This window comes from Engystomops pustulosus, chromosome 9 (assembly GCF_040894005.1).
Source record: "Engystomops pustulosus chromosome 9, aEngPut4.maternal, whole genome shotgun sequence".
Classification (NCBI taxonomy): Eukaryota; Metazoa; Chordata; class Amphibia; order Anura; family Leptodactylidae; genus Engystomops; species Engystomops pustulosus.
The window spans coordinates 76192855-76202450 of record NC_092419.1 but is presented as its reverse complement, the minus strand read 5'-3'; the positions used below and the strand labels follow the sequence as shown (position 1 = coordinate 76202450).

Sequence of the window (9596 nt, the reverse complement as noted above, 5' to 3'; positions counted from 1 at the left end):
TTAAAAAAATGCTCGGGTCTCCCATTGACTTCAATGGGGCTCGTTATTCGAGACGAGCACTCGAGCATCTGGAAAAGTTCGTCTCGAATAACGAGCACCCGAGCATTTTAGTGCTCGCTCATCTCTAATCATAATCCATATATAAATAACTATTTATTATTATTTTTATTATTATTAAAGGCCATAGTAGGGAAATACATGGAATTCCCTTTAATTTGTTTCATGCATGTTTTTGCAGGGTTGTTTAATGGCAATAAATAATGGTTGTGCACATTGTGAAAGTAAAGGTGGAGTACACAGTAACGCTGGCTTAGTCACCTTTTAAATGTGTTTCTGGGGCAGGCCAGTGTGTTGCAATAGTGTCACATTGTCTGTCTAGTTTTGTTTTTATTGACATAGATTCCAAGAAAGCTTTTCTCGAAAGTAAATAACACAAGTGTATAAATTCGCCTTAAAGACAGTTTATTAAACAAAATGTATACATTACTTACATAGGAAAATATAGAAATATGAGATAGCATTTTACAGTGCAATGTATAGCATATACTTTTACATAGCTTCCTGATACTCATATCTATGTGCATTAAAGCTTTAGCAAAATGTCAAAAGTATATACCATTCCATACAATGATTTCAAAGCAAGTACAAAGCAAGAAATTATAAAGCCTTGGTAAAGAAGTTAGGAGCGTGATCCTTAAAGTGCTTGTATTCATCACTTCCAGCCACCAGTACAGTTGCAGGAAAAGTCCTAGGACGTTCTGGGTCCTGTAATGGAAATACAGAGCGGTTTTTAGACTATTTGGTTAACAGAGCAATTTTTAGAAAAGTGTTCCCCCAACACTTACTAATTACTATTATTAGATTGTATTGTGTGCTGCAGAACCTCATCATACATACCTCAGCTTCTGCCTAATTTAACACACCTCGACTGCTGCAGAACCACATTATACGCACCTCAGCTGCTGTAGAGAAACTGTCAATATCTGGTGTGATGACCATTTCCCTCAAGTAGTGCTTCACATCTCCTTGGTATAGGGTTGATTATTGATTATGTTGTTTATTGTGGCCAGGCTGAGGCTGGTATTTCAAAATAGTCAAGGTTTGTCCATCATCTCAGACCATAGGTCATATTTTACTTAAAGTCCCACCAACCTACATCCCCTCTGCACTATAGGCTACACCAGGACCTGGTTATTGTGCAATTCTACACTAGGCAGGTCCATGCAGAGCATATATCTGCCACAGTGCATGTGGCCAGGGTAATATCAAGATCCCTTTAACCACTTCCCGACACATGACACAATAGTACTATTACTTCAAGCAAGCCTTTAACAGCCTTTAACACCCACAACTGGAGATAATTCTGTTTGTGGGTGTTAACCTGCAGTGATTTTGTGTATGAAAACCACAAAATCCCCAAAAACCAACATATTATGTATCGGGGCATCTGATTCAATGTGTACAATAAACCCCAAACATTATTGGGCTCAAATGGGGAATGCCGGAAACAGAAAAACGTGCTAAAAATGTAAATTTTTAATCCCTTAACAAAAATGTTCTTGAAAGTGATCAAAAAGAGAGTAAAAGAAAAGTGAAACAAAAAAAAAATGTCCCAAAATGGTGTCGCTAAAAAAAACATTATGCAAAAAATAAGCCCTCAACCAGCTCTGTCTACAGAAAAATGATGCCTCCAAAAAGGCTTCTCTAATTTAAGATTTTCTCTAATTTGAACTGGAGATACACAGCTTTGTCCTGTGCCCCATGCAGTAATGTGGTAAAAATGGCCATATGGAGATATAATAATAACTTTATCTAAATATGCTAGTGATCATTGTTTTTAAGTTATATCACAGGCTGCTATATTGCAAATACATTGCTATCAAGGAACAATGAGTCACAAGTGTCTCCTTGTTGCTGAGTGGCAAGAACCTGTATAATGCTTTAACTGCATTGAGTAACCAAGCAGAAAGGAATTAGCCCCAGGATCATAAAAAGATAGTAGGTAGGAAGTGAACATCTGGCATCTGTGCCCTGAGTGGCAAAGCCTGGCATCATAATGGGAGTGATTTTTATCTTAACTATGGAGCCATTTCTCATTTTCTCTTACATATGAGGGGCACAAAAAAATCAAACTTAGTTCTGTAAATTAATATAAACCTACTGGGTGTTGTCTGCTCACCTTAACAGGATAAGCTGTTGTAGGGACATATCGGATGACAAATCCACATCTCCTTCTGTTAGACATGTTGGGCTCGCTGGCGTGAACAGTCAGACCATCGTGTACCTGTCAGGATAGATGAACACATCTAAAACTTGTTCACTGTACATTACATGTTACCATTCAACTCCTGTGGAATATCTATTGCTTATATTTGTGCATTCATTCATACACTTGATTTAGGGTATTTCCTTAGAGATCTTTGTACATAGCCATTCCATGGTGCAGTCTCATAAAGAAGATGTAGATCTGTTGTATATGAAGTGCTGATACTCTCCAAAAATACATTTATCTCCTATACATTTATCTGTAATACAGGGTGAAACAACAGGCTCTCTACTTTGCAGCGTGCCTAGAAAAAAAAAACTAATAAACTACTATTAAACGATTATAATATTTGATCTATAAATGATCTTGATAACTCATTGGGGCTCATTTATTAAGGGTCCGAACGCCGCACTTTTGTTGGGTTTCCCGAATATTTCCATTTTGCGCCGAATTGCCCCGGGATTTTGGCGCACGCGATCGGACATCGACACCGGCTTGCACGCGACAGAAATGGAGGGTGAGGGGGGGCTGGTGTGGCCGTCGGATTCGGACAAACCGCGGAATTTAAAAGAGGTTTTGTGTCGCAAGATCAAGCACTCACATGCACCAGGAAGAAGCAGGTGAACTCCGGCGGACCACGGCGCAGCAGCGACACAGGATGGAACTCGGACGCACAATCTTAGTGAATCGCGCCGGAGAGGAATCCACGTCGGACAACGCACCACGGGATCGTGACGGGACCGGGTATGTAAATCTGCCCCAATGGGCTTTATTCACCATATGTCCACAGCAATGTTTCCTCTCAGTTAATTGGCATCTTTTGCTTCTTTATACATATAAGGGAGTAAAAACAACTTATGCCTTTTTATTAGATATATATATATATATATATATATATATATATATATACATTTATCATACAGCTGAAATGCTGGCAAATGACAAAGGATCCTCCCCTCCAGCACTGCCAGCCACAGGGTATATATTTCTACTCCAGAGTCCACTGGGCCCCCAATCAGGTTCCATCAGAGTTGTTAGTGTTCTAGACAGTTCTCTGCCATGAAAGCTAGTTACAATTGATTCCAGTACCCTACTATTGGAGGACCTTCAAAGGTCCTGAAATGGCTCTTGTGTATTGAGAACATGAACAGATGTACAATAATTTCATGGGTTAAGGTTCTTACTATAAAATTTGGTGGGTGGTTTTGGTTGTTGTGGGTCCCCTAGAAGGCTTTGGCCCCGGGCAACCCTCCAAACCCTCCCTTTATTACAATCCACTACTAATCCCACCGTTGGTAAATATATAGACACATGTTTTCTTAGTTATGCCCAATGACTATAGTGTATTGTATAAACTATATATCAGATAAATTAATTCTTATTATTGCAATAATTTAAGCCAAATAAATATTCGGATAGATAAACTTTATATATTGTATATATAGTACATTTATTTACTTAGTACACAGAATGAACTTCCCTTAATCCTTAATAATTTATTTTAACATGTTTTTCTCAGGATATAGAATCAATAACTGCTTATTGGGTAAGCAGATCCTCAGCATAGATCACTTATACAAGACTACAGCCAGCTCGCTACCTATTGAGTAGATGTCTCCATCCACTATGTAGGAGCTTTATACCTGCATAGTTGAGTAGTGCTGGTGGAGAGGCAATCAATAATTGATATGGTATTCAATATGGTAAATTTATTAAAATGAATCAACAAAGCTATTTAAAACTATGTAATGATGTTCTACTTACAGACATTTGACCAGCTTTTAGTGGACACTCAACCGAATCTTCTGCGTTCACCAGGTTCTTTGGAATCTCCTGGTTTGCAGTCAGCATGTTCCCGGGAATCTCTGCAGTTTTGTGTTCCAGAATACCTTTGCTATGACTCCCTGGGATATTAAACATAACAATTTACGTAAGTCTGAACTTGTTTTAAAATGTTGATCATCTAATATATTTAGTAATACAGAAATAGATACCTGGAATGATTTGCAGAACTCCATTTTCTGCATCAACATCATCAAATGCCAACCATACTGAAGCCACTGGACCACCCTCAAATCCCCAGTATCTGAAAAGATGTAAGAAAGTAATATGTATTTTATACATTTTCAGTAAGTTTATGATTTAGCTGTCCTGGGCGTCTTTCAGCTGTGATACTGACTTGATGTCTTGATGCCAGGCAACATAGGGAGCAGTGTCTTCTTTGTGTGGAACCTCAGAGGCAGGATATTTACAGATAAATCTTGAGTCCAGAAGGATGACATTGGGGCCCAGGACAGCTGTGATTGCTCTCAGTAGATTGGGATGGGTGGCCAGGTTCATCACCCACTCATACTGCATGTGGATGTTGTGTAGATTGTACTGAGCATATTCCTTACCTGAAAGATAAGGAAATTGGAATTAACACTACTACAGCATTTTATGCATAGATACATTTGGTGCTATATATCCTTTTTCTGGATATGATTCATTGGGGCAGATTTATCAAGCTGTCTGAAAATCAGAATTTTTCTACTTGCCCATGGCAACCAATCACAGCTCTCGTTTAAAATATCCATGAGCACTGGTAAAATGAAAGCTGAGCTGTGATTGGTTTCCATGGGCAACTAGAAATATTCTGACTTTCAGACAGCTTGATAAATCTGCCCCATTGTGTAATAAAGTCTATAAAGTGTCTCTCATATATTTATAAACTTACCAAACTTCTCTTCTAGCTTGGCATGTTCCTTTTGAGCTTTGAACAATTCCTTCCCATCTAATACATCAATGGCTGTCAGGTAGCCATTGGCATCATAGAAGTCCTTCATCTGGTTAGTGTCAGTCTTCATGGTGCAGTTCCAGGAATGGTTGGACACTGGATATAACCGTATGCTTGTCATACTGACTTATATAGTAAATCTGACAAAGACCAAGCCCATTCTACAATTCTGAGGAACAGGTTCCTTCACTCTACTGAATGTTTCCTTAATGACATAGTAAATGTTACAGCCCTGAGCGATACTATCTGATGTCTTAATGATAAAACATGTACACTGACGGCAACAATAGGAAATGAATTTCCTTGTCTTGTGCTGCATGTATCATCATACATTATGACATTGATGTCTCAAGAGCCTAGTAGTGGGAATTCCACTGCAATTCAGGAAGCAAATTGTAGATGAAATAAGAATCTTAATTATTCTCTGCATAATATGCAACACCCATGTGTACTTTTATTGTTTATTGCTTGCCTTGGTATTTATTAATAAAGACTTATTTCTTTTTATGGATTTGATACTTTGATCTAATTTATTTGTGATCCTATATAATGAGATTTGTATAATTAGTGGTGTAGAATTACTATTTACCTTGGAATTTGGGGTTATACTTATTGATATTTATTTCATGTTGTGATTGCCCACTTATTTTTAAAAGGTAAAAAACAATAAATAGAGACTTTTGGTTTTGGCGCCAGTAAGTAGAGATGTAGGAGGAAGGAGCTTCACATCTCGGCACCCGCAAACAGGCCACAGCCAGCTGAGCAGACCGTGTAATCATACCCTCCAGAGGTGCTAAGGAGAGGGAACAGTTCGGGCACCCCGCTTTGTGTGCAGACGAGGCAGAATACCCTTGCTTCAGTCTGCTGGCACCCTGGGTAACAGGGAAACACAAGGGCAACTGCTGCTGAAGACCTTAGGGAGTAAGATACTAAATCCCAGACTGGCTAGCCCCTGAAAAGAAACAATAAGTGACTAACCAAAGAGGTGGCCTGGAAAATGGCGCCTAGCATTCAGGAGGCAGTGTCCACCATCATTGCAGACTTTCTGCGGTTGTACAGGCAGACATTGCTGCTAACACTACTAGAAAAGAAGAGGCAGAGCAACTAGTGGCAGCAGTAGAAGATGACATGGCAGACCCGTTGGCTAGAGTGAAAGCATTATCAGCTGATAACCACTGCCTTGCTGACAAATTAGACAACCTAGAGCAGTGATTTTCAACCTTTTTTGAGCCGCGGCACACTTTTTATACTTAGAAAATCCTGGGGCACACCACCAACCAAAATAGCACAAAATGACACTAAAACAGTCATAAAAGGCCTCCCTTTACTAATAAAAAGGCCCTAGCTGCCTCCCTTTACTAATAAAAAGGCCCTAGCTGCCTCCCTTTACTAATAAAAAGCCCCTGGCTGCCTCCCTTTACTAATAAAAAGCCCCTGGCTGCCTCCCTTTACTAATAAAAAGCCCCTGGCTGCCTCCCTTTACTAATAAAAAGCCCCTAGATGCCTCCCTTTACTAATAAAAAGCCCCTGGCGGCCTCCCTTTACTAATTAAAAGCCCCTAGCTGCCTCCTTTTACTAATAAAAAGCCCCTAGATGCCTCCCTTTACTAATAAAAAGGCCCTAGCGGCCTCCCTTTACTAATAAAAAAGCCCCTGGCGGCCTCCCTTTACTAATAAAAAGCCCCTGGCGGCCTCCCTTTACTAATAAAAAGCCCCTGGCGGCCTCCCTTTACTAATAAAAAGCCCCTGGCGGCCTCCCTTTACTAATAAAAAGCCCCTGGCGGCCTCCCTTTACTAATAAAAAGGCCCTAGCTGCCTCCCTTTACTAATAAAAAGCCCCTGGCTGCCTCCCTTTACTAATAAAAAGCCCCTGGCTGCCTCCCTTTACTAATAAAAAGGCCCTAGCTGCCTCCCTGTACTAATAAAAACGCCCTAGCTGCCTCCCTTTACTAATAAAAAGCCCCTAGATGCCTCCCTTTACTAATAAAAAGCCCCTAGATGCCTCCCTTTACTAATAAAAAGGCCCTAGCTGCCTCCCTTTACTAATAAAAAGGCCCTAGCTGCCTCCCTTTACTAATAAAAAGGCCCTAGCTGCCTCCCTTTACTAATAAAAAGCCCCTGGCTGCCTCCCTTTACTAATAAAAAGCCCCTGGCTGCCTCCCTTTACTAATAAAAAGCCCCTGGCTGCCTCCCTTTACTAATAAAAAGCCCCTAGATGCCTCCCTTTACTAATAAAAAGCCCCTGGCGGCCTCCCTTTACTAATAAAAAGCCCCTAGCTGCCTCCCTTTACTAATAAAAAGGCCCTAGCGGCCTCCCTTTACTAATAAAAAAGCCCCTGGCGGCCTCCCTTTACTAATAAAAAGCCCCTGGCTGCCTCCCTTTACTAATAAAAAGGCCCTAGCTGCCTCCCTTTACTAATAAAAAGGCCCTAGCAGCCTCCCTTTACTAATAAAAAGCCCCTGGCAGCCTCCCTTTACTAATAAAAAGCCCCTGGCGGCCTCCCTTTACTAATAAAAAGCCCCTGGCGGCCTCCCTTTACTAATAAAAAGCCCCTGGCGGCCTCCCTTTACTAATAAAAAGCCCCTGGCGGCCTCCCTTTACTAATAAAAAGCCCCTGGCGGCCTCCCTTTACTAATAAAAAGCCCCTGGCGGCCTCCCTTTACTAATAAAAAGCCCCTGGCGGCCTCCCTTTACTAATAAAAAGCCCCTAGCGGCCTCCCTTTACTAATAAAAAGGCCCTGGCGGCCTCCCTTTACTAATAAAAAGCCCCTGGCGGCCTCCCTTTACTAATAAAAAGCCCCTGGCGGCCTCCCTTTACTTATAAAAAGCCCCTAGCTGCCTCCCTTTACTAATAAAAAGCCCCTAGCTGCCTCCCTTTACTAATAAAAAGGCCCTAGCAGCCTCCCTTTACTAATAAAAAGGCCCTAGCTGCCTCCCTTTACTAATAAAAAGCCCCTGGTGGCCTCCCTTTACTAATAAAAAGGCCCTAGCAGCCTCCCTTTACTAATAAAAAGCCCCTGGCGGCCTCCCTTTACTAATAAATAGCCGGCAGCCTCAAACAGATAGCGGCGCATGGGCGCCGCCATCTTACCTGGGATCGCCGCTCCCCGTGACGTCATCGGGGGGCGGCGATCCGTCTCCATGGTAGCCTCGGGTCTTCCGAAGACCCGAGGCTATTTCGTTTTAACCCCTTCATTACAATGTGCTGATAGCACATTGTAATGAATGAGGAAGAAAATCCCCATATACTGCCATACTGTAGTATGGCAGTATATGATAGGATCGATCTGACAACCTAGGGTTAAAGTACCCTAGGGAGTCTGAAAAATAGTATAAATAAAAATAAAAAAAAGTTTAAAAAAAAAAATTATAATAAAAAAACCTAAAATTTCAAATCACCCCCCTTTCCCTAGAACTGACATAAATATAAATAAACAGTAAAAATCATAAACACATCAGGTATCGACGCGTCCGAAAATGCCCGATCTATCAAAATATGATAACGGTTTTTCAATGCGTTTAACCCCGTAACGGAAAATAGTGCCCAAAGTCGAAAATGCCACTTTTTTGCCATTTTGAAAAATCTAAAAAAATCTATAAAAAGTGATCAAAAGGTCGTACAGTCCTAAAAATGATATAACTGAAAATATTATCAAATTTCACAAAAAATGACACCATGCACAGCTCCGTACACCAAAGTATAAAAAAGTTATTAGCGCCAGAAGTTGGCAAAATCAAAAAAGTTTTTTTTGTACAGGAGGTTTTAATTTTTGTAAATGTATGAAAACATTATAAAACCTATACAAATTTGGTATCCCCGTAATCGTACCGACCCAAAGAATAAAGTAGACATGTCATTTGGGGCGCTCAATGAAAGACGTAATATCCAAGCCCACAAGAAAATGGCGCAAATGCGTTTTTTCACCATTTTCATTGCATTTGGAATTTTTTTCCCGCTTCCGAGTACATGGCATGAAATATTTAATACCATCATTATGAAGTGCAATTTGTTACGCAGAAAACAAGCCGTCACACAGCTCTTTACGTGTAAAAATAAAAAAGTTATAGATTTTTGAAGGTGGGGAGTGAAAAATGGACATGAAAAAACAGGAAAGGGTCCGGTCCTTAACCGGTTAAAAGGCCCTAGAGCCCCCCTTTACTAATTAAAAGGCCCTAGAGCCCCCCCTTTACTAATTAAAAGGCCCTAGAGCCCCCCCTTTACTAATTAAAAGGCCCTAGAGGCCCCCCTTTACTAATTAAAAGGCCCTAGAGGCCCCCCTTTACTAATTAAAAGGCCCTAGAGGCCCCCCTTTACTAATTAAAAGGCCCTAGAGGCCCCCCTTTACTAATTAAAAGGCCCTAGAGGCCCCTCTTTACTAATTAAAAGGCCCTAGAGGCCCCCCTTAACAAATAAAAAGCCCCAGCCTACCTTTACTAATAAAAAAAAAAAACCCTTGCTACCTTCCTTATACAAATAATAACCTTATATACTTACCCTTGATGTCTTCTTCCGCGTACCGTCACTCCTAATGGCGATCCGCTCACCTTCTGTAG

General features: G+C 40.8%; 1 protein-coding gene across 1 annotated transcript; it reads right to left on the bottom strand.

Moving 5' to 3' along the window:
- Positions 1 to 456: 456 nt before the first annotated feature.
- On the bottom strand, positions 457 to 5184 carry LOC140076992 (L-threonyl-[L-threonyl-carrier protein] 4-chlorinase-like). The gene is made up of 6 exons (XM_072123814.1): positions 4983 to 5184; positions 4446 to 4662; positions 4261 to 4352; positions 4031 to 4170; positions 2180 to 2284; positions 457 to 765 (listed from the first exon to the last, which is right to left on the bottom strand). The coding sequence occupies exons 1-6, from the start codon at positions 5161 to 5163 to the stop codon at positions 658 to 660; spliced, it is 843 nt and encodes a 280-aa protein (XP_071979915.1). The 5' UTR covers positions 5164 to 5184; the 3' UTR covers positions 457 to 657.
- Positions 5185 to 9596: the final 4412 nt, after the last annotated feature.

Excerpts from the sequence above, each read along its gene's own strand:
- LOC140076992 (XM_072123814.1), bottom strand. The coding sequence starts at position 5,163 with ATGACAAGCATACGGTTATATCCAGTGTCCAACCATTCCTGGAACTGC. Across the intron at positions 4,663-4,982 it reads CAAGCTAGAAGAGAAGTTTG|GTAAGGAATATGCTCAGTAC; the intron begins GTAAGTTTATAA and ends CTTATCTTTCAG. Across the intron at positions 4,353-4,445 it reads GCCTGGCATCAAGACATCAA|ATACTGGGGATTTGAGGGTG; the intron begins GTCAGTATCACA and ends ACATCTTTTCAG.